The 25217-nt window shown below is 35.8% G+C and overlaps 2 protein-coding genes and 1 pseudogene across 3 annotated transcripts; all 3 read right to left on the bottom strand.

Annotated features, from left to right (window-relative positions):
• Nucleotides 1-340: 340 nt before the first annotated feature.
• On the bottom strand, nucleotides 341-2500 carry LOC124827163 (VQ motif-containing protein). 2 transcript variants are annotated; one of them, XM_047300165.2, is made up of 2 exons: nucleotides 2446-2500; nucleotides 342-1024 (listed from the first exon to the last, which is right to left on the bottom strand). In XM_047300165.2, the coding sequence occupies exon 2, from the start codon at nucleotides 1014-1016 to the stop codon at nucleotides 411-413; it is 606 nt and encodes a 201-aa protein (XP_047156121.1). In that variant the 5' UTR covers nucleotides 1017-1024; nucleotides 2446-2500; the 3' UTR covers nucleotides 342-410. The 2 variants fall into 2 exon arrangements, with proteins under 2 accessions (XP_047156120.2, XP_047156121.1); XM_047300164.2 differs by lacking the exon at nucleotides 2446-2500 and having other exon boundaries at nucleotides 341-1022.
• A 1778-nt stretch (nucleotides 2501-4278) lies between these two features.
• On the bottom strand, nucleotides 4279-12709 carry LOC124827166 (protein SUPPRESSOR OF GENE SILENCING 3-like; annotated as a pseudogene).
• Nucleotides 12710-15616: 2907 nt separating this feature from the next.
• Nucleotides 15617-24732, bottom strand: LOC124827161 (forkhead-associated domain-containing protein / FHA domain-containing protein). The gene is made up of 13 exons (XM_088103309.1): nucleotides 23505-24732; nucleotides 23208-23342; nucleotides 22933-23077; nucleotides 20595-20909; nucleotides 20027-20252; nucleotides 19612-19778; nucleotides 19416-19526; nucleotides 18864-18915; nucleotides 18622-18731; nucleotides 18368-18496; nucleotides 17385-17474; nucleotides 16328-16942; nucleotides 15617-16253 (listed from the first exon to the last, which is right to left on the bottom strand). The coding sequence occupies exons 1-12, from the start codon at nucleotides 24662-24664 to the stop codon at nucleotides 16418-16420; spliced, it is 3165 nt and encodes a 1054-aa protein (XP_087959435.1). The 5' UTR covers nucleotides 24665-24732; the 3' UTR covers nucleotides 15617-16253; nucleotides 16328-16417.
• Nucleotides 24733-25217: the final 485 nt, after the last annotated feature.

Below are 25217 nucleotides of genomic sequence, written 5' to 3'. Positions count from 1 at the left end.
CTTATAATCCACAAACTAAATGGATGGATTGAATCCAATACATAGTTGAGAAACTTTCATGTTATCTAATTTTAATATGTTTCTTTTTATATCAATTTTTTTTTTATTACCTGTCTTGAAATAACTTTTTTAAAATATACTTTTTTATATCTTAGAAAGTCTATTTCAAAATAAATTATATTTCATCCAAAAAATTATGTAGTATAGGAAGTTTAACAGCCCCAAATTAATATGCTTCATTTAAACGAACTGGCCACAAGTCTAAAAGCATATGAACTTGTGCTGAAAAATGTTGTTTAAAAAATATAAATCATATCAATTAAAAGCATAACTTTGATTAAAAATCATATGAATTAAATATTTGTATCTGATAACGATGGTGAACATAGCAGAGTAGCATGTGAAAATGGTCAAAATTCTAGTTTCTCACTTGCTTTAGCAGAGGCCAGAGGAAACAAAATAAGCAATTCTGGGTCACTGTAACCTGGTTTTGCACGTGGTGATGGATGCAGATAAAATCTCCTTTCTTTGATGGCTTTCTCTTCTTCTTCTGTGTTCAATTCAGGCATCGTTGACTCTTCTTTCTTTTCACTTTCCATAATGGTCAAATGGGACAACAAGGTTGAAGGGGTGGTGGGGCTTTGAAGAAGGCTTGAACTTCCTGATCCAGGACTTGGAGGAAAGCTAGAACTTCTTGACTTGGAGGGTGAAGAACATGCACCTGTTTTCAAATGCAAAACGGGTTTCACAATCTCCAGTTTTGGCTTCATGGATTTCCTTCTTTCATGGAGTTTTGAGGTTGTCCTTTTCGTGGTCGAAACCTTTGCAGACTCTCCTACTTTTGCTGCACTTGCTTCTGGGGGACCTGTCAAACGTTGTACCACTTCCCTGAATGCATCTGAGTTTGTCTGAACAAAGGTGGTTAGTGGCTTGCAATCTGATGCTGCACCATGGACAGTTGGCTTCTCCATTCTCATCACTACATTTTGACAATGAGAATTACAATCACTTAGCATATTATCACCTGCAATATCCATGACTAATGATTAAATTAAGAAAGATTCATGTATGCACTTTTCACCCTCATTCAGTCACTGCGTTGTTATGTGTGGTAAGTTTGTTCCCTTCTAAAAATAATTTTCTCAGAAGTCATAGTAATGATGATGTCTGATTAATCACATATATGCCTCTTATATCATACCATAAAGTTTAAGGAAACTTGGATTCAACAGAAGGTGGAAATCAGATACAAAATTATTCATGGCATAACACATGAAACTGGCAATTACCGTTCATATGGGACGGTGTGATCGGTAGTTATTTCCTGAACCAAAGTAAGAATGAAAACTACTTGAGAAAAGAGTTCTATTTTTTGAGAAAATATGATATGATTTGAGATCCAGGGATGGACATGTTGTAGCTGAGGGCTGTGAAAATATGCAGACTTAAATTATTGATGATTCAATGGTGACCCACATGGCCTTTGAGAATGAAAAAACCAAATGTTTTCTGTTCTGTCGAAAGCATGTCATATCAAATAATTCTGGGAATGGGATAAGGTTAACGAGTTAAAGAAGATTTCTTAGGAGCTGTGTCCATAAACACGGGACATGTATGTGAAACTCCATAACATACAAATGTCCCTCAATAATGTTTTAGGTCGAGGGTTGGCATTTATTGAATCAACCCTCAAAAGCATCGTGAATTGTGTTTTTCTTATAATAGCATGTGGATCAGATTTTGCAGCTCAAAACACTTTATGCCTAACTGTCAATTACCTGGTTTACCTGTTACTCATTGACTATTAAGGTCTTAGAATTGGACTTCCCTGTTTTGTTTTTCTTTCCTCTCATTTATTGACTGAAATTGATAACTCACAAATTTAGCCAGAGAGCACAGACTAACTTAACATTTTTTTTAACTCACAATAATGTTCTTTTGATGTTTTCTATATGGATCCAGCTTGAAAAAAGGCATTCCATAAAACTTCACGGTCCTATTCACTTTGGTTTGAGCATGCACTAAAAAATGAATGAATACAAAGCTCAACTTGTTGTTCTCTACACTAAATTCTTATTTTGATTAGAGAACACTGTCTCAAGAATCAAATTTCCTGATACTGTGTAAGTTTTCTGACACGACTTCGATATTAGATTCTGATGAATGAAATAGAAACTAACACAAACCAGCAATGGACAATAATAGTAAGTAACTTTGTTTATATTTTGTGGTATTGAAGGGAAACAATGAGCATTGTTATCTATGCAATATAATTTCCCACCACAATGTAAAGAATCACACCAATCGAAACTCCTAAAAGTTATAACAAATAACAAAGCTTTCATGAATCAAAACCATATGATGAAACAACAAATGTCAAACTTGAAGAAATCCATAATCAAGAAACTAGGAAAGTGCAAATAACGAAAACATGTTGTAGCCTACCTAAGGTGGTTTGATGGTGGTGCGTTGTTGTGTCTTAATGTGCAGAGAAGAAAATGAGATGAGAAAGAAAGGAAAAGGAAGAGGAAGAATAAAAAGTGTGAAAGAGAGAGGAATTGGAAGAGAGTGTAGTTAAAGATTTCTGGTACAAAGGTTGGAAACCAGTTGAGACAGAGAATCTCTGACCTCAGAAAAGTAGTCATAGCATTAGCTTTGCCACATCAACTACTTGTTGTAAAGGGCAATCTACCCTATCACTTTCCTTCTAGTTACTGCCAAAAATGGATTATCTTAACTCAAATTCATACAAAAAACAATGATTCTTAAGAGAGACAACTTGAATATTTTTACCTTTTTTAAGATAGCTGTCGTATACAAACCGATAACCATAATCTGTCTACAACCATTTATTTTGTCATGTTATCTGCCATATTCATCTTAAAATGGTTAAAACCTACCAAACCACAACTACGTTAAAATAAAATTATGAAAGAATAAATTCAATTTCTTGCTGTAATTTGAAAATGCCATCACATTATATTGTTTCGGTGTTCAATATTCTTACCAAAATATCCTTAAGTAAAAATGTATTAATATAACCCTAATAATTATGCAAATTGGTTATAAATTTAATAACTGTATCTAAGTTTTTTAATTTTTATAAGATGGTTAAAAGGGTCTTGTGAATTTTCTTACACGAGGAACTTGCTTCTCCAGGGAAAAACACAACAACAAACATAAATATTAACTGATGAAAAAGAAAGGCAATATTTATTACATTGTTGAATACAATCTTTAGAAGATGTTCATTAATAGGTCATGAATCAACAATATGAGAGCTTGATGTTCTTAAATTTTTGGATTTTTCTTATTTATATAATACCTAACTCATTTATGTATAATGTAAGACATTTTATTTCCATCCTAAAAGCCATCGATAACCTAAGTCCACTTCATCTAAATTTGGTGTTATACATAAAATCAATCACATGAAAAAGTTATAATCATTAGTGCTAGATGATAGTGCACAATCACATATATTCATATTTTATTGTACATTTAAAATATTTTTAGCATATTCCATTTTCTGTTTTTTTTTTTTTAATTATAATAGATTGGGATCAATATACATAATTGTTTTAATTTTGTTATTTCTTTGTTAATTTGACATTTGTGTATTTTTTCTCATAACCTTTTGTATATATTATTTTCTTATTCTAGTTACAATAAATTATAAATTTTTAAAATAACTCTGTAATTTTTATTTCTCATTTTAAAAACTAAATTAAATTTTGATTTAATATTTAGATATAAATTAAATTAAAAATATTTTGGTTTAATTCATATTTATCTGATTACACAATGTTTACTCAATTTAATTAAATAATTGAATTGATTAATCGTTGAAACTTAAATATGAATTTTAGAGCATCATTGTATTTCTTTTCTTAAATTTATGAATTAATCTTTCATTTTTCAATCCTTCTCATTTCTTTAATCTGATTCTTTCCTCTATCTTTTAAATTTTCAAATTAATTTGTACAGAAAAAATATTAAAGATTATATATAATAAATATATACCATTTTGACCTGAGTGTGTTCAGTGTTAGAGAAAATTTAAATAAGACATTGAAAATCAGAAACAAAGAACAGAGAATATGCATGTCATTTGTATTTAGAGAGCTCTCTGTCTCCAGGCATATCCTTATCTTCAAGAACTAAGTTTCTTATTTATGGCTCTTCCTTCTTCAACTCAGAACAATCTCTGTAACCATTTATCTTTTGTTTACTTTTCTGTATTTATCTTTTTTTTTCTGCAATGTGCAACACCTATCATCAGATACCATTGAACTTGGTTTCTTGGTGAGAAAATGAATACTTTTCCATGAGCTTAGATAGTCCCTCATTAAAACTTTCCTCCAACTGCACCTTTTCCTCCCAATGCCTCCTTATCATTGCAGCAACACTCTCTTTATGAGCTTTTCGCAGTTTCTCCTCTTCAGCAACAAAATTTTCCATTTCTTTATCTTGAAACTCAACAAATTTTAGATATTCATCAACCCTATCATCCAAAGGGCTACAACTTAATGGCTTCAGCTTCTCACGTTTCTCCTGATCTGCTCCTTGAAAAATTGTTCTTGCATGTACATCTTTCATTCACAAAAAGTATCCAACCGTCAGAAGATACCAAGAAGAAAAGAAGAAACATTTCATAAGCTAGAAAAGAAAACAGCAAAATGCAATTTTGACATCAATCTAAATGAACCATCAAAGAGTTTGTCAGTGCCAACAGTTAGCAATAGTATTATTACCTCTTCCTTGTTCTCTTCGTCTTGCATTTTAGTTCTCAACCTCACTATGCGATTTTCCTCCATTGTCCTTCGCAGCTTCTCAGTCACTATATCCAAGGATTCTTCAAGAGCTTTTGTTTGTTTTTGTTTTCTGACATCCCTGTCCTTCAAATAAACAAGTAGCTGGTTGTCCTCACTCATTTGCCGAAGTTGGTTTACGACCATCTCCTGGTATGATCTCATGTCATATTTCATCCTAGATTTACCTGAACACAATTTTGGATAAAAGGAGACCCCAAATAAAAGTCAACATGCTGTCTCCATAAGACATCAAAAACCAGAAAAAGATGAAGGAAAAGAACTGAAAAAGACACATTGGCAGTGTCTGTTGAAAATGTCTAGGTCTTCTTTTATTGCCATGTAGCCATAGAGCTGTCTCCGGCCACTAGGGAGAAATAATCTACGGTGGTGGCTAAACCAAGCATCTCTGTGAGTTCCTTGTTCTGCAAAGTGTTTGTGAAGACGTTGCACACTCAAATATTTTCCTTGAGTCTTATTCTTAGTTATAATTGAAGTACATAACACTTACGAGGAATAAAAATAAAATATTAATTATCTTAAAAATAAAATCTGTTTAATCTATCATAAAATAATATTGTACTTAGATAAACCGAAAATCATAACTACTTATCCCTATTTTATCTCTATCAAATCAAACTAAATATTACTATACCCAGAAACTAATAAAATAATATTTAAACAAAGTTATTAATAAAACCCTAAAATTTAAGTTTATCCCAACGAACTCTCCCATAAACTTAAATTCTTTCTTCCTTCCTTCGACTTTCCATGTGCATCATTCTTTCTTCCTTCCTTCGACTTTCCATGTGCATCATCCTACTCCGGATTTGCTTCTTTCAATCAAATTTGAGTTCTTCTTTTTCCGTATTGCCCTCCTATCTTTTACCTTGGTTGACCTCTTTAATGCTTTGACTGACTTTGTTATGTCCGACTTCTCAATAACCTTAACCAACTCGTTCCTGACCTTAGGCGATTTCTCAACCATCTCTGCCGAGTCCTTCATTGGGTTCTTCTCAACATCTTCATCTTCCTCTTCGTCTGGTTCAAGAACACTAAATACTTCCTCTTCCTTTTCAAGAGTCACCTTCTTCAGCTCCTCAAGCTCAACCCTCTGTTTATTCATAATTTCATTAGCTTCCTCTAGAAGTCTCCCTATCCGCTGAATCTCTTCATCCTTTTGTTTGAGTTCTTTCTCCAGGTTTTCCTTCTTCACAATTGTTGCATCCTTTACTAAGATCACTTCATCCATTGTTGGGATTGGGCTCTCCATTAAAATTGCATCTGAACTCTTTCCCATCAATAGGATTTCACACTCTTCTTCAACATCTTCAGTAACGAGATTCGTCTCCCCCTTTATCTCGGTCTTGCAATACTTTGCAATATGACCAAACTTGCCACAGTTGTAGCACTTTGTTGACCTACACTCGTTTGCATAGTGGTCGTACTTGCCACCCTTAAACCACTCCACTCTTGACTGATCTCCTCGACCTTTTCCTTGTCCTCGGTCATGCCAATTCTGCTGACCGGTTTGATCTTCATTATCATTACCTCGGCCACGTTCACCTCGGCCACGTTCACCTCGTCCTCTGCCACCAGGACCTCGACTCTGAGTAATCCGAGATTTATTCGAGTCAAACTGTACCTATAGTAATTGATTGCTGGGTTCCCTCTTTTTCTTTTTCTTTCTCAATTCGTGGGCTTCTAATGACCCAGCTAACTCCTCCACAGTGAGAGTTGACAAATCCTTTGTCTGTTCAACAGTGACCACGATACTTTGAGGGGAGGATGTTGGGTACAAACAAAGTCCCACATCGGATAAAATAAGAGATGAACATGGGTTTATATACACAGTGGTACCAAAAGCAAATCTGTGAGGGCTTGGCCCAAAGCGAAGGACAATATCTTATCACTGTGGAGATATCTATGTGTATGTGTGTGTGAAAAAACACTTGATACCTTGTCATTTTCATCTTGTTCGAGCCTTGTGTTTTGAATGACAACCATTGGAGGCCAAACAATTTCATGATCTTTCTCCTCATCTTTCAAGCCTTTCCACTTACCAAACACTTCCCCTGCTGGAATTACTGCAGTACCTCTTCTGAGCAATTCCTCATCCAAAAGCTCAGCAAACTCCCTGTGGATCTTCACCCTTTTTGACTCTTTTGTTTTGGCATGAGTAATCAGAGGCTGAAGCCCTCTGTACCAATCAATGGCACCAGGACCGCCTCGACAAGCCGGACAGTGCCACTGTCTTTCTGGTTCGTTAATCTTATCAATTGGTAGGTTATCAAAATTCTCAAAGAAAACCTTTATTAGAATAAAGGGCAGATTTGTAAAACCCCACACTCAGACATTTACTTTCACTTATTAAAAGTAATATGTGCACGTGTTGGTGAGAGAAAAACAAAATACAGAGAGAGAAGTCGAGATTCAGAGATAATGAAGACACTCGAGCTGTGCTAGGGTTTCGACCCTCTTCCTCAGAGCACCACCACCACAGACGACGGAGCACCACCACACACAGATTCTACCAGTCAAAGAAAACTCACAAAGGCACTCAGGTAAACTGTATAATACCTCAAAATTTTATTATTAACCTTGAAATGAATGTTACATTGTATATTTATACACAACCGCACACACAGTAACAGAATAGCTTCTGTTTTTGTTTATTTTCAACACTCCTCCTAAACAAAACTGTAAAGATAACATGATTCTGAATAAAACCACAAATTTTCAACCCTTTTCACCGATTGATAGGTGAAATCTTCACTCTTTCCACTCCGAGCTGCTTTCTAAGTTTTAGAAAGCGTTCCCCTTTCAGTGCTTTGGTGAGAATGTCTGCAATCTGGTCTTCAAATCTGCAGAACACCACCTCTAGCTTCTTCTTGCTAACTTGCTCTCTGATAAAATGAAATCGTGTCTCAATGTGCTTGCTCCTACCATGTGATGTAGGATGCTTAGTCAGGTCAATGGCTGACTTGTTGTCAACAAGCAGTCTGACCTTCCCTCTCCCTTCAATCTTTAACTCCTTCATCAGTGAGTCAAGCCAGGCTGCCTGACAAGTGGCTTCACATGCCGCAATGTACTCTGCTTCACATGAAGACAGAGCTACTAAAGGTTCCTTAGTAGAGCTCCAGGAGATAGGTGCCCCATCAAAATAGAACACATATCCTGCTGTGCTCTTCCTGTCACCCTTGTCCCCACACCAGTCAGAGTCAGAGTAAGCAATTACTCTTTCCTCTCCTCCTGATCCATACTTAGGCAGAAGAATTCCAAATTCAGTGGTACCTTTTAGATACCTTAGGATCCTCTTTACAGCATTCAGATGAGACACTATGGGATTTTGCATAAATCTGCTGACCAAGCCCACACTGTAGCTAATATCAGGTCTTGTATTGCACAAGTACCTTAGGCTCCCAACCATTCTTCTATACTCAGTCGGGTCAACAGCTTCTTCCTCAGGATCTTTCTCTAGTTTTATGCCAACCTCTGCTGGAGTAATAGCAGAGTTGCATTGCTCCATCTTAAACTTAGTTAACATGTCTATTATATATCTAGACTGATGCATCATCATACCTGTGTCAGTTGTAGTGAATTCAATCCCAAGAAAGTAACTTAGTTTACCCAGGTCACTCATCTCAAACTCCTGTAGCATCTGGGCCTTGAACTTGTTAATTCTCTCATCACTGCTGCCTGTAACCAACATATCATCTACATACAGGCACACAATTACCATATCCTTCTTGTCCTTCTTCTCATAACACTGAACATAAACTCCATGTTCAGACACGCATTTTTCAAATCCAATTCTTCCCATGAATCCATCTATTTTCTGATTCCAAGCCCTTGGAGCTTGCTTAAGCCCATATAAGGCTTTCTTTAACTTGTATACCTTGTCCATGTGCTTCTTGACTTCAAAACCTTGAGGTTGAACCACATAGACTTCCTCTTCCAGATCTCCATTTAAGAAGGCAGACTTTACATCTAATTGATGTAAAGTCCAGTTGTTTTGTACAGCCACTGAAACTACCAGTCTCACTGTTTCCAATCTGGCCACAGGTCCAAACACCTCTCCATAATCAATTCCAGCTTGCTGTAAAAATCCTTTAGCCACCAACCTGGCTTTGTATCTAGTCACTACCCCTTGAGGATTTATCTTAGACTTATAAATCCATTTTAGAGCTATGGGTCTCTTGTTAGGAGGTAATTCAGTCAGTTCCCACGTCTGGTTTTTCACAATTGACCCAATTTCCTCTTGCATGGCCCTGTTCCATCTCTCATCCTTTACTGCCTCATCAAAATTCACAGGTTCAGCTTCTGCTATTAATGCAAAGTGAACGAAGTTGCCTTCTGACGAGATTGTAGCTTCATATGCTAGATCATAGTCTCTCAAACGGGTTGGCAATTGAGTAACCCGAGAGGACCTCCTAACACTCTCCTCCCTCCTGCATGCTTCTGACTCTGCTGCAGGTTCACTCTCCAACACAATGGTTGGGTTCTCTCTTCCTTTATCCTCCCACTACCATTCTTCAGTTTCATCAATTTTCACATCCCTGCTGACTGAAGCAGCACCTGTTACAGGATCATACAATTTGTATCCTCCTGTAACATGATACCCAATCATCACTAGTGGAATTCCTCTATCATCTAGCTTTTTCCTCAACTGTTCTGGAACATGCTTGTAGCATAGGGACCCAAACACTTTCAGATGCTTCACATCTGGCTTCACTCCTGACCAAGCTTCCTCTGGTGTGATATCATTAAGTCTCTTTGTTGGAGACAAATTTAGTACATAGGTGGCTGTCAACACAGCCTCACCCCATAAGAAACTAGGTAGCCCCTTGCTTTTCAGCATGCACCTTACCATGTTTAGAATTGTTCTATTTTTCCTCTCTGCTGCCCCATTGTGTTGAGGCGTGTAGGGAAGAGTAACCTCATGAACAATCCCTTCTTTTCCACAATAGTCTCTGAAATCAGTGGAGATATACTATCCTCCTCCATCTGTTCTCAGAGTCTTCAGTTTGTTCCCACTCTGCCTTTCAACCATATTTTTTAACTGCTGAAAATGTTGCAGTACTTCCCCTTTTCTCTTTAAGAGATACACCCAACATTTTCTGGTCCAGTCATCTAAAAATAGTAGAAAATACCTGCTGCCACCAGGTGTCTCTACTTGCATAGGGCCACAAACATCCGAGTACACCACTCCTATTTTCTCTGCAGATTTCTGGGGTAAAAACCTTTGAAAACTGCCACGGGTCTGCTTGCATTGGACACATTCCCTGCAAACAGTTCTTGGAATGTCCACCTTTGATAAGCCAGTCACCAAATTCTTCTGACTTAGCATTGATAGATCTTTAAAATTCAGATGTCCAAATCTGAGGTGCCATAGCCACTCATTTTCCTCTTCTGCTGCAGTAAAACATTGATGGTTTACTGCCTCCATCACTAATTTAAACGTTCTGTTCTGGGAAAGTTCAGCCTGTATCACCTCTTTTCCCTCCTGGTTGAAGATGCTCAGGCCATTGTTTTCCATCTTCATCATATAGCCCTTTTGAAGCAGTTGTCCAAGACTAAGTAAATTAGTCTTTAACCCAGGTACATACAGTACCTCTTCAATAACCACTTCTCTACCATCTTCACCCCTCAAAGCTACTCTGCCAGAGCATTCTGCCTCCAAACTGCTGTTATCAGCAAATTTGATCCTTCTATTTTTCACTCTCTGCACTCTCACAAACCAGTCTTTTCTCCCAGTCATGTGAGTTGAGCAGCCAGAGTCAAGATACCACACAGTGCTTTCTGGTTGCTTCTCATCATCATAGGCCATCAAAATTACTGCCTCTGAATCAGATTCTTCTTGGACCAGACTAGCCCTTTTAGGTTTATTCTTGGCCCCTTCACCTTTCCAGCACTCCTTCGCATAGTGACCCAGCTTCTGACAGTTATAGCACTTCACCTTTTTCTTATCAAATTTCCATTCTCCATCAGCATTCTTTACTTTCTTCTCTTTTCCAGATTCAGTGAACTCCTCTCCTTGTTGATCCAGAGAATCTTTTCCTTTCTTTCCTCCTTTTTCACCTTTCTTGAACCCCTTTTTACCTCTCCATTGTGATCTGGCCTGCAGGGCCTGCTCCTGACATTGCCTGCGTTCATTGAGACGTAACTCATGAGCCTCCAGTGAATGCAGTAACTCCTCACTGCCAATATCCTCTCTTCTCCGGGTTTCTTCAATAGCAGTCACCACATAGTCAAATCTGGGAGTAAGGGTTCTTAGAACTTTATCTACTATGTACTCATCAGTTACCTTTTCACCACAAGCTCTCATTTTATTCACCAACTCCTGGACTTTATCAAAATACTCAGCCACGGTTTCACTTTCTTCCATGATCAGAGTTTCAAATTTCCTCCTTAAAGCTTGTAGTTTAACCTTTGCATTTCTATCTCCATCACCGTAGGCTTTCATCAGCATTCCCCAAATCTCCTTTGCAGTGGCTGCATTAGAGATTTTATTGAAAATTTTCTGACTTACACATTGATACATCAAGAACCTGGCCTTGCTGTCCAGTTTCTCCAGTATCTTGTGTTCTTTCTTCTGTTCTTGGGTTGCCTTTTCACTCAACACAGGCACTCCTCCTTCAATGATTTCCAACACATCTTGAAAACCAAACACAGCCCACATCTTGATCCGCCATTCTGCAAAATGCTTGCCATCAAACACAGGTAGTGACCCCTGAATCCCTCCAATTTCAGCCATCCTTTCTTGCTACAATCTTTCTGAATCTTTAATCTTAACCCAGTCAACGAACCCTCCTTTTCTGCAATTCTGGATACACACACCTCCAGAATACAATGCTCACACACCTCAGGACAATAACCTATGCTCTTGATACCATATTAGAATAAAGGGCAGATTTGTAAAACCCCACACTCAGACATTTACTTTCACTTATTAAAAGTAATATGTGCACGTGTTGGTGAGAGAAAAACAAAATACAGAGAGAGAAGTCGAGATTCAGAGAGAATGAAGACACTCGAGCTGTGCTAGGGTTTCGACCCTCTTCCTTAGAGCACCACCACCACAGACGACGGAGCACCACCACACACAAATTCTACCAGTCAAAGAAAACTCACAAAGGCACTCAGGTAAACTGTATAATACCTCAAAATTTTATTATTAACCTTGAAATGAATGTTACACTGTATATTTATACACAACCGCACACACACTAACAGAATAGCTTCTGTTTTTGTTTATTTTCAACAACCTTAAACCATTTGCTCTTCTTACGAGTCTCATGGCTCTTTTGACTAGTATCAGAATCATAGTCATCACTCATTAGATCGTCATCAGTATCTTCCACTGCATCAAAGCCCTCCTCTCCCTCTTCATCAACACCATCATTCTTCACTGGGGATTCTTCTGTAATCTCATCCTTTACCATGCTATCATCACCCCGGTGCTGCCTGGAACCAGTTCTAGATTGCCAATTCCACCCATGCTCCAAGGAAGGTCGAATTAATGGGCTAGAAATCACATTGCTGCTTTCAGATTTACTTGCATTTAACTGGGTCCTTGAATTTCCTTCTGCAGTTCTCCTGAAGTTAGCATTTTGGGACTCCCAAGGATTTCCAGTTGCATAACCAGAAGCCCTTCCAACTCCTCCATCATACCATGTAACCGGAGGACCCCATGGTTTTGCAGCACTACTTTTTGCTCTACTCCTGGATTTCCTTGAATATACCACCCATTCACCATCATCTTCTCCTGACTGAAGGTTAACATCATGAGTCAATTGCTCAATTTTTTGAAGAGACTCCGATGCATTTTTCCCTTTGGAAGAAGAACCATCATTGGTTGCCACAGTGGAAGATCTCCCACCTCTTTTTGAACTCATTTTCTGGAACACAATTGTTGTCCCTCCTCAATCGTCCACAAAAACATAGAATTCATAACAAAGAACCACCGAAAAACCAACAGGGTTGGCATAAAAAGCTTATACTAACAGTGAATCAAAATTAAACATTCTATTATTTTATGTAGCAATGATAATAGTATAAAACACACGATTCCCAACAAACTTTTTCATTTGTTTTAAGCTTGATTAATTTTTCTAGTGTTATAATATATAAAATACCACACACGAACAGAGATTAGTTATAGCAGTTTAAATCACTGAGTCAGAATGATTAGTTAGAGTGACACACCATGCACCATGTTGGTTACTTTCAAGTGAAGTTATCTTGAGAGATTCTCTATGCAAGCTCATTACATAACGTGTTTCTCAAAAGAAAAATGAGTCGTGACATAAGATAAAGCAATACTGATATACACTGTAAGCAATTCTTAATTGGGTAATGCCCCCATTAAATAATGTTTCGTCGACAAAAATAGAATTTCCGAGTATGCATTAGTCTATAATTTTAAGATGATTATTATAAAAGTTACAAAACTAATTTTGTCTGATGATTTAAGTTTTCTTTGCAGTACTTATAATTAAAACATTTTATTTTACTCTTTACTCGTACTGTTTTAATATCTTCTTCCATTGTGATAAATAAAAGCATTAAAAAAGTAATATACAAACCTAAATCGAGAGCTTTTTTATTATAGAAACAAAAAGGAGAGGTTTTTCTTAAGAATAGCAGTAAATGAGTAGGAAAATTTGAACTTTGTCTAATTAACTGCATAAATGGCCTATTCGTAGTTACATTCAGTTTGTCGGGTATGGGAAAGTTAGTTGTGCCTTTCTGTTCTCAGTATGGAACTGACGTGTCCATGAATGAAAGATGATTCTTTTCTGCTTAAATTGGTTACTATACAGGATATATCAGTATCAGGTAACTCGTGTAGAAGAAGAAGAAGAGGAAAAGTGAAAAGGAAGATGGGTTAAGTGAGAAAGAGAAGGTTGGAGAGGAGAAAGAAGTTGGTACATCGGACTCAGATCAGAAGGATCGCAGGTTGTTGGAAGAAGAACAGATCAAAGTTGACTTGCAATCTTCTCTCATATGTTGTTGTGTTTTTGGACTTTAAATTTTCATCAAATTTTATTTTTCGGATGTTTTTACGTGCGTCATAAATTTTAACGCTGTCAGATCCACCCAATCATCTGTTACACACATCTAAGGAATCTATTACCTGTTAAATCAGATTGCATTTTATTCAGCTGTACATGTAACCTTAAAAACAGTTGATTTAGTTATTACACTTGAACAAAATTTCTATGCTGTTTTCTAGTCATAGAGTGCGACAATATTATTAATTTAATGATTGTTATTTTAAAAACCTTGTTTATGATAATTTTAATTAATTAACGGTTTGTATTTTTAGAATTGTGTTAACTGGTGTTTTAAGGTATTGATCAAGGAATTAAAAAGTTAAAGTTATATAAGAACTTATCAAAATATCATAAAATACTGTACTTGTTAGCCATAAAGACACAAGAAATTAAATGAAGTGTACTTGTTAAAAACATTAAACATTAATAGACTTCTTTCTTTAAAAATATATTTTGAAAGATAGAAAATTTCTTCATTTAGAAAAAAAAAGAGAGAGAGAAACAAAATAAGAGCTGATGTATAGGTATAGTTTTTTAAAACCTCTATTTTATAAAGATCAATTTGTACAATAAGTAATCTTTATAGGTATTTCTAGTCAAATATTCAAACACTATTTTTACTTGTTTCTCTAAGTATTTTTTTTAATCTCTTTACACTTTATATACACTCACAGGATTAGTGAAAAGATATTAAAGTCTGCAAAGTCAAAGATAAACAAGTATAAAATTTAAGCTCTTAACTAAAAAACGCTAAAAATAAGGATAATGCAGAGAGTATAGCGAAATATATTGACATATTTTAGAAAAAATGTCTTTCTCTTCAAAGCGTGCCTTTTAATAATTATTGATCCAGTTATCTTATTTTTATTTTGACAATATATTATTTCATCAATGCTTAAAAACAACATAGAAAATTACAAACAATACGTAACCATAAGCATTTAACCTTAATTAAAGTTTGAATAGCCTATATTGTAGACTAGTCTAATATAAATGTAGATCATCCAATCCCACATTTAAACAATATATGCTAATGTTGACTTTGTTTAATGTCTTAAAACATGTTTATTTGTACATTAATCTCTAAAGAGTTTGAACTATTTTTTGCATCCTAAAAAATTGCTTTTAACTATCAATGCGTTAAAATATAGTTAGCCATTTTCCTATTTTCATATAATTATATATAAAAATTCTCTAATTATATTAAACTAATGTTATACCTAACCATCCAACTATTTATTTATGGACTAAGTATAATACATTTCAAATATCAATTATATAATATCGTAATAATATTTTTAATTAGCTATCATTTTACAAAAATCTAATGTTACATTAACTTTTTTTTCAGAACTACCTTTAGTTAATACTCTATATAATTTTGGAAATAAATGAATAATATATATATATATATATATATATATATATATATATTAGAAAGTTACATAATAATCTTATAAAATTCAAACTATTAATTGATTTTCCAATGTATGCGTCAAAACCATGAACTTAAGGTGAAAATAAAAAATATAAAGTGTAATTAATAAAAAGAGAAGTTGTGACCATTTTTTTTTGTCACGAAACATGTCCCATACATAATCTCAAATCTGACAACCAAATACAAGTTATGACCATACGACACATCTAATCATCGCATCATACATCTATATATAGAGACTTTTACTATAATTTAATTTAATATAAAATAAATTAATGTAAAAGTGTTTTTTACATGGGCAGCAAAACTGAATTGTAAATATCAGTGTCTTCAATATAATTGGAAAATTGTCAAAAGAATGAGAAATTAATTACGCTTACACCTACCAAATAACAGTAGTAATCATATACATGTTTATTCCCTCGTGATTGGAGCATATATTCCTATCTAGTTAACAAATAAAAAATAGGGAATAAATACTGCCAAAGAATGGTTACATAGAGTATCAAACGGGGAAAAGAATGGTTACAGTGAATTTGGATCTCTGCAGCTGAATTTCTCTGCTGCCATGCCTTCAATTTTTATCTAATTATGACTGGGGGCCATGTCTTCAATTTTCTTGGGATTATTTCATTGGTGAAGTTATTGCGTGAAGATTGGCCACCACTTTCAAATCCTTTACTTGAATCCTTAGAACTATAAGAAATGATATAGTTGCTCCATCAATCTATCTTCCATCTTTAATTAAGAAACCCGCATTAAGTTGGATCCACCACCTAAGAAAGGGACCTGAGGCTATAAAGTGGTGTAAGGGATCCTAAATACCACTTTCTACTCCAAACTTAATCAACCTAGGATGAGTTTTCCTAATCACTTTCTCAAGAAAGTTCAACGGCTTCGCTCTTTGCAAGTTGAATATCTGCTACTATTAATATCCAAGTTCGCCTGCATTTTACGACCCAAAGTCAGAACTACAAGTCAAAAATAGTCCACATGTTTTTTTATAATCAATTTTTTACCTTAAAAGATCTTGTATAAAATGCTCTTATTGACAGTTCCATAATCACTGCTTCTTGCTCCTGATGTAGCTCCTTGCAGAAGTTCAACTACTATGAATCGACCTGACTCCAGAGTATATCAGCATATTCCTTCTCCTCTTCCTTTTCCTGTTCAACATAATTGGTTGCTTCCAGTTCTTCTGGAAGCTCGACAAATTCCTCTTCATCATCAAGCTCTTCCATCATTTCTTCTTCTGTACGTTTCTCGTTCTCTCGCTCAGCAAGTTCAACCATAACCTCCTTCATAGCCTGCTTTGTAGCAGGCCGATCACTAGATCCATATTTAGGAGCAGGCACAACAAACGGCAGAATTATATCATCTAATTCTGTGCTTTTAACTTTAGGACGACCATTATTTTCTGTAGGAGGAAAAGTAAATATAATCCCAAGTTCATAATTGCAAATGTGAAGCCCACAATTCACAGAAGGGTCCTCCTTTTTAGGTCCATCAGCCTTTATCCTAAATGGATTTGAAATCTGTCGCCCCCAGGCAGCAGCACTAAAATTATGGGACCCACAGTATACCCAACCAACGGAAGGTGCACCCCTCCCAGACCAGAAGCATCTACGCACCACCTGCGCAAACCAATTCCAATGAAATCACTTCAAACATACATTTGTTACGTGGGAAGGAAAAACAGAGATTGGTTTAGTAATCGAGAAGCTAATCACCCAAGTCAAATCCTATATGTATTTAGTATCTGAGACATGGATTAATGTAGGAACTCGGTTACAACCATATGAATGAGTACAGTTCATACAAGGGGCCTTTGAAATCTTGTTCACACAAATAGAGTAAAAATGCATCGAAAGCAAGCCACTAAAGATGGGGAGTGACAGGACACAGAGGAAAGAGGCACCCGAATCCCTCAAACTCAACTTTTCCTTCATCAACAAGACTCTTCATCCGTACAGCATAAGAAGAATAAATGCAGTACAGCAACTAAAGTTGAGAATATTTTCCATAACAAGAATACATACATGATACATCAATATAAATCAATATGAAGTTATTTACCTTGACATGCATTGGATGCCCTATTCGTTCATGCGGATGGGGGATAGCATCATGAAGTATATCTAAAGTCTTCAACCTTTGCCAAGTTTTCTGTTCAAAAGTAGAGAACCGGTTATGCATTGTTCACATATAATTACAATTTACATATTCAAACCAAGTCAAAACTTTACCCCTTCCGAAGATAATATTGAAAAGAATTTCTAAAAAAAGGATAATACCATAAAACAGTCACGAACTAAATGGTATTCACATTTGTGATGAAAAAGTTTCAATACTAACCATTTGAAAATGGTTAGGGGAAGGGGAGCACATTCGCTGACCCAATATATTCCTTTAAAATAACCCTTTGAAAATGTGTTTTACACATGTTAAGCGAGATTAACTTATCCTAAATAGGGACCAACAAATTGTCCCATGCAATCTTTGTATGAATGAGTTCGTGCCTGTCTCTCCACGTGATCTTGTCACAAAATCTAACGAGAGAACTCAAATATGTCGTTGTCTCCTTGATAATTGAAATTTCCTCAAAAAAATATATTTATCTGGAATCCTTTTTTCTAATGAGGGTACTGGTGGTAACACCTAAACAATTTCTTAGAATTTCAGTTTGGATATATCATTCAGGCCTAAAAATCAGTTTGTAAGGAAAAAACTGCCTAAGTTTTGTTTAATTCACATCTCTCTAACCAATGTAGAACTAATTCACCACCGTTAAGGCTAGAATCAAGGCTCCTCCAAAGATACCCCGCAACTACAGCACGCTAAGAGTGATGGCAGTTAAGGCAGTTTTCCAAAACAACCAATAGTTAATATCCGTTCACATGTTCTTATTTAAAAATACAAATATAATACATTATTATTGTATTCAGACTTTAATGAAGTATGACTTTCAACAAAATATTGATCACAAACTACTAAGGGAACAAAACAACTATGAAAATAAAGGTTACCCAAGGAATCTAGCATAAAGAAAATCATATCACCTCTGTGAAGCAAAGTATATATCTTGAAGGCAAAATCCCATTATAAGCATTCTTCACTCTTTCAATAGTGGGGAATAGAATTCTAACAGAAGGATTCTTCAGTTCTTCACTAGCACTCCAGCAGCCCCACTGTCAAAGCATCATTAAACTATTGAATTAAAAAAAAAAACAATTTAAACAAATCATGCCTTGTTTAGAAAAGATGTAAGTTTTTTCAAGGGAATCTAATGAAAGAGCAAAGGCCTTCGGATTACTTCGGGATCAGACTCTTCAGAGTCAAAATGTTGCAATGATTTTTTCCCAACAGCAGACGAGAAAGCAGCAAGAAATTTTGAATTGACAGATGAACCAATAGAAGATGCACCTAATGGACAGAAAAGGTGTCAAACAATATTGTCCAGAAGAATGAAAAAATAACGAGGTCATCTTATTGATTCTGACCTGTAATGTAGTAGGGTTGGCATTGTACTCGATAATATTAAAAAAAAAAACTTACTGCAAATAATTTCAGACTTTAATGATTCGGGCCATTTGTATCGATTTAGAACCTGGTAGAAAATGTAATAATAATTATTCGTAACTGGATCTTTCAAAATAATTTATAGCATAAACATTGTCATTTACATGCAAAATCAAGAATGCTTCAGTGACAAAGAAAGAGAAACTCGTAACCATACTTCAAGATAACAAAACTAGAAAAAGAAATCAAACTTAACCTTAATTTCAACAGATCTATTAGAGATTAGAAATAACAAACCTTACAAGAAATATTTCCGCCATATGCCTTGCCAATGAGACATCTTAAAACATACCCTTAACAACCAAAACTAGACATCTGAATAGTTAAATTTACATGTTGCCTACCATAGAGACTAGATAGGCTCGCATACCATGTTAGAAATGAGTTAAGCCTAACTTCATTAAGAAAGTAGCTCAAGGGGGGAGATTGTACAAGTCTTTTATGAGGCCTTTTGGCCAATTTCATGGCGGATGTGGAACATCTTAACACAATCAATGCAAAAGATCTTCCTGGTCTGGCACCACTAACCTCTTGTAGTCTCCAAAGGCCATAACATCTTTCAATCGAAGCAATGAGTGAGCAAAAGGACACAATATGTTCGGATTGCATCATATTTGACATATCTTTAAAATGATGCCCCTGCAAAGTTACAAAGCCTCAAAAATCATGTAACATAAATAAAGGCAACTAACAAGTCATCCTGTCGAAGACACATCAAATACACCTCTGAGACATTTAGTACTAATTGAACTTTCTTAGAGGTTTCTCCCATGGCAGCAGCAAGTGCCTCTTTTGCACAAACATATCCAGAAAACGTGAAGAATCCGGCATCCCAAAGAGAAGAAACCCAGTTTGCAACATCTCTAGGCAGAAAACCAAGTTGAACGCAGTCTACAAAAAGGAACAAAAACAATCGATATTATCACCATTTTGGGTAGCCTGAAAATCTTTATCCAAAACAACAGAAAACCTATCCACCCGCTATACGGGCATGTCCAAAACAACAATCACAATATAACGAAAGTTCAAAACACATTTAAGAAAAACAGAATAAAAAATTAATTTGAAAATAATGAGATGAATGAAGAATTGAATGTAAATATAATGCAAACGGAATTCACAAGTGACGTAGCTTTTACCTCCCTCAAAAGATCGATCAGGATTGGGAACAAGAACAATAACAGCATTTTCATCAACAGACGCAATGGGCTTTCTTCTTAAAACAATCTCCAACTTCCCGTGAGCATTCTTACAAGACTTTCCAAGGAATGAAGCCAATGATTTTAGTCTAGCACTGTTTGAGTCCGCTACAGTGCGGAAAAAATGGCTCAAACCAACCACGGATGCCACAACTGAACCGAGAAACTTCAAAACAGATAAAAAAAAATGAACAGAAATTAGCATCTTTTAGAGTATAAATTGCAGTCAAAGAATCCATAGAAGAAGTAGCTTCACCTAAGTCACCAAATGATCACATGGCTAACAATATTAGTGCTGGAATTCAATATTAAACTAAGATATCCTACTAGCATCACCTTAACCAAAGTCGGGGTTTAAGGGTATAATATTACAACCCCAAGCGAGGTGGATATAGTTCGCAAATATTAAAATTTAAAAGAACAAAAATTTATATCAAAAAATAAATACAGAGGCAGTGGCAAGGACAGTCAATCAGTGCTGAAAGAAGCAATATCTTTGATGACATACTTGAGTACTTGCAACAGGAGAGGCCTGAAAAGATTCTGACAAAACAGAAGTTCTATAAAAGTGAATTCCAGGTACTGAAGCAACAAGATGTCCTGTAGCACCTCCAAAGTCATATTTTGTCAGCTGTGTAATCCAGTGAGCCTGACTGGGTACATCAATAACAAGAGATGCCATAAACCCAGCCAACTGAGCAGCAAAATCACATTTTGACTGATGAATTTCAGCATTGCCAATTTTTGGGAAAAGCGATGAAAAATCAACAGAAGTAGCATGAGGGAAATCTTGCCACCATATAGTGTTAGTCACACTGTTCCACTACACAACCATGAAAAATTGAAAAACTAATCAATAGTTTTGCCAAGTTGGTGAATAATGACATACAAACAAGAAATAGTTGTAAACCTACAATCAGCATGAGTAAAGATACCTATGAAAATGCTAATACACATAATTTTACATGATGATACAGATGTTGCAATTATAGGCTTCAAAGTTTATACTAGGGAAACTATGGCAATTGCAGTAGTTGATGTCTTACATCCAAACATTTTACAAGAATAATTCTGAGTCATCCAATGTTTGTATATAAGTATAATGTAAATTAATTTATTTGATTGAGGTGGGAAATAAAAGTTTTTTCTGCCTTCTTATGTTTTGCTTATTTCATCATTTCACTTTATTGCTCCAAACAAATTTTGCACTGTTTTTATAGTATATAAAATAATCCAAAAAAGAACACTATTTCTATGTCGATGAATAATGAAATATAAAGGACAGCAAATACAAGATGAAATGTAGTCATTGGTTTACTATATACATATACATACATGCATATATGTATGTATGTATGTATGTAGAGAGAGAGAGAGAGAGAGAGAGAATGTATCTAGTGAGAAAATATTTTTTATATGAGAATACGAATAGATAAGTTGGAATGTAGAATCATGCATGAATTGTTAAAATTAAAAATTTCATAAAAGCTATGTGACTTTTTAAGAGATTCACATAATTCATCTTTTAATCTTTGACCATTCATGGTAAGATCCAACAACTAATATATATTTTCCTCTGGAGAAAAAACTCTCCAATTAATATGGCATCAGGAGAGAGGTGTGAGCAAGAGGAGTATATTTCAACCATATAATATTGAAATTGATTGTTAAGACTAATACTAGTTAAACAATTTTCACCATCCATATATGGTTGTATGGCCAAAACCTACTCCTCTCATCTGACTGGATATGTCCCCCCATATGTGTGCGTATGTTCTACAAATTTTTTAGTTTTGAGCATCAATATAGTTTTGATATCACAACCAAATCCAATAAAACATTCTGTTCTGATACTAACAAAGGATTTACATGCCCCACTTTCAATCAATTTGGATGAAAAAAAGACAATATACAACAGGTGGCCGGTGTCTATGAGGAAGAGAGACAAAAGAGGTTGAGATAACAAGGGTTATCAGGAACATTTATCTATGAAGGAAAAACAACTAATGGGACAAGGAAGGATTTGGTCAAGGGAAAGCACGATGGATGTAATAACAAAACTTAAGGCAGAAACCTTGGTTGGAGGATAAACGTCCACGCCACACTTTGACATGGTATTTGGAACACTCTACTATTGGCTGAAATATATTGCAAATCACAATTTTTGTGGATATAATCTTATTTAATGAAATTCATTAGAAATCACAACTTTTTAGAGTTTCACATCTTATTGAATTTCAATCCTATTTTTGTAGTTTTCAATAATTTTTAACCGATAAGGAGATGTGATAGAGAGTATGCTCCTAGCACTCCTCTCGATTGGAGGGGGATTCTGGCATGATTGGAGAGAGAAATCGGAAGCAAGGGAGGGATTTCAAAGAGAGCAAAGAATTTTGAGGAGAAAAGGTTAGGAAGGCTTCTATCTTGGAGAAGAACTGCGAGATGGAGACTGTGGGGTTTTGTTAAGCACTGCATACTTGTAGTGTCACTGTATAGTGTACCTTCCATTGGTTTCTGATTCTAGTTTTGCTTAGTTCCGATCAGTGAGTCACTGAGTATATAAGTATTACTGAGTTTTCCACCAAATTAGAATCTGTAATAATAATTCAAATACTACATAAATTATGATATTTTATTCTTAGTGTTTGTTAATATAGATACTGTAAGACCTTAATACTCCTACTAAGCTAGAAACATTTCATCTTATGAAGGCAATAAGCTATCAGGTATGTGATGTACAAATAAACAATGTAAACAAATGAACACGGAAAATATATTTTCTCTTCAATTTATCAGGTAAAATCACGTATCAATGTCAATAACTAAAAGTTTGGTTATTAGAATACCTGCTTTTCCACCAAATTAGCAGATGTGATAACAATTCGAATGCTATCTTTTCTTTGTAAAACAATCAACTTTGGGTGATGGCAAGCAATCCCTTGTCTCTTGCGGTCATTACCAAATGCTATGGTTTCAGGGAATTGGGGATACCTAATATCCACCAAGAAAGACGTTCACAAAAAGGAGAAATAAAGTGGTGAATCGCAAGGGCGTAATTTAAGCCACATATCTCCCCCACCCTTGAAAAAAAAATTCAAAGAAAACAAAAAGACAAACTTACACTACAACAAGGTTAGGATAATCCTGGTAAGGCACAGATACTCTGTCCTCGGGTTTTGAACTCCAACATCTCTCGGTATTCTGGCATGCAATCGTAACTGGAAGGTAAAAAGGAATCTTGCAATATGCCAAGAACCTAACAAGACACTTCAGTTAGGATACATTTCCAGCCAATCGAAAACACATAATCACAAGTAAAGAGACCACAAAAGGAAACACAAGCAAGAGACAAAAATGGTTTGAAAAGGGAGCAATAGGAAAGGAAAACAGTACATTGAAAAATTTTAGGTAATCACACCATTTTATGTCACTTGTAAACGTTGCTATAAATATCCTCGAAATGTTTTCCAAAGGATGAATAAGTTCAGGAAGAGATATCGACCGATGACACGCCGAGGAGCCATGGTTCATAAATTCAAGGCGGTTCAGGTAAAAATTCTTGCCAGGCTGGGGATAAACATTGTCGTTGCCACTGCCAAGCTTTCCCAGACAGTCACCCCCAATAGAAGAATGATCAAGATTCTCCTTCCCTGCGCAATCTAACACCACCTTTGTCTTAGGAACCTTATCAGCAACATCAACTCCAACTTTTGCATCCAAATCCATCCTTTTACTTTCACCAAATAATCCCAAACTTGACTGCACTTCAGCATTGCAAGGGGCACATACAGATCCATCACGCACAACACACAACACAGGATCACTACTAAGCAATATATCTCTGCACCTATCGAGAAGAAACCTTCCTCTCCCAACAACTCCCTCATACCTTGAAACATTAGCCTTCAGTGCAAAAACCCTCTTACTCCTCTTCCCACTCTGCGAGTGCTCCGAGAATGTTTTCAACCCATCAATCTCACTATCACACCCATCGAAATCAATTCTCTCAACAACAAACCCAACTCCGTTCCCAACCCCACACGAACCGTTCTGGCTCCCACAAACCAGCGAAACCCTATCTCCAACCGATAATTCCACCGCCGTTCCCTTCTCCAACTCAACGCCGTTCACGAAAACCCCGTTGGAAGCTTTACGAAGCACGAAGCAATCGTTGTTTTCGTGAGACGACGTCCTCGCCCTTATTCTGAACTCGTGGACAAGGCGCCACGCGGCGGTGCAGTCGTCGGTCAAAAGAACGCCGTTGAGGATGTAGAGTTTGCGGAGGGAATAATCAAAGAGGAGTTGGCAGTGGCGCTTGCTCACTCGCCGATCGCGGAATACGAAGCTGCAGTCGCGAGGACTGCGCCCGATCGAGTACGGGCGGTCCGCGCGGAGGCGCATGAAGTCGCAAGGCGAAACGGCGCCGTTTTGGGTGGATGAAAGGAGAGCGACATCAAAGTTTCTTACAAAGAGTGAGATAGTTTTGGGGTTATTGTCGAAAGAAGAAGATGAAGAAAAATCGGGCGCGAAGGGTCTCTTGTGATTGGAATTGAGGTTGATCATGGTGGAAGATTCCATTGAAGAAATGGAAGAGGAGCATGAGACGAAAATTTTGAAATTGGAGAGTGTGGGAATTTAACTTACTGTAAAAATGAAGAAAAACAACGAGTTTTCGCTCCCATTATTTTCCCTCCAAAACACTCAATTTTAGGAAATGACGGTATTAGGTTTGGGCTAGGGTAATATTTTACTAAATGAATATTTTTCTAAATTTATATACTACTTTTATATTGTCTTACAAATTCAAAGGCTAAAATTAAATTTTATATTAGTGAAAAATATAAAAGAAAATGTCAGTAAAATATTTTCAACAGTAAGTTTTCTAAAAAAATTTATCATTATTGTCTCATTATTAGTGTTGCAATCACAAGCTAACTTTAAAAAGAGAGAAATTTGAGCATCAGCCGAGCCTGCCGACATTTTTAACAGTGACAATATTTTTGACAATTTTTTAGAGGTAAAATAATATATATATATATTCACTGTATAATTATATTGTTTTCTAATCATGAAAACTTGTTGACTTTTATGTTAATCATCTTTAAAATCGTGACATCGCTAATGAAAAGTT

This window comes from Vigna umbellata, chromosome 1, assembly GCF_029865625.1.
Source record: "Vigna umbellata cultivar VRB3 chromosome 1, Vumbellata_1.0, whole genome shotgun sequence".
NCBI classification, from domain to species: domain Eukaryota; kingdom Viridiplantae; phylum Streptophyta; class Magnoliopsida; order Fabales; family Fabaceae; genus Vigna; species Vigna umbellata.
This window is presented reverse-complemented; position numbering and strand designations above follow the sequence as displayed.

What these genes read in the sequence shown, in the direction of transcription:
- LOC124827163 (XM_047300165.2), bottom strand. Translation starts at nt 1,016, where the DNA reads ATGCTAAGTGATTGTAATTCTCATTGTCAAAATGTAGTGATGAGAATG.
- LOC124827161 (XM_088103309.1), bottom strand. Translation starts at nt 24,664, where the DNA reads ATGGAATCTTCCACCATGATCAACCTCAATTCCAATCACAAGAGACCC. An exon ending in TTTACAAGTGACATAAAATG is followed by an intron (nt 23,343 to 23,504) that starts GTGTGATTACCT and finishes GTGTCTTGTTAG; the next exon opens with GTTCTTGGCATATTGCAAGA. An exon ending in GCCTTTGGAGACTACAAGAG is followed by an intron (nt 18,916 to 19,415) that starts GTTAGTGGTGCC and finishes ATTTTCTACCAG; the next exon opens with GTTCTAAATCGATACAAATG.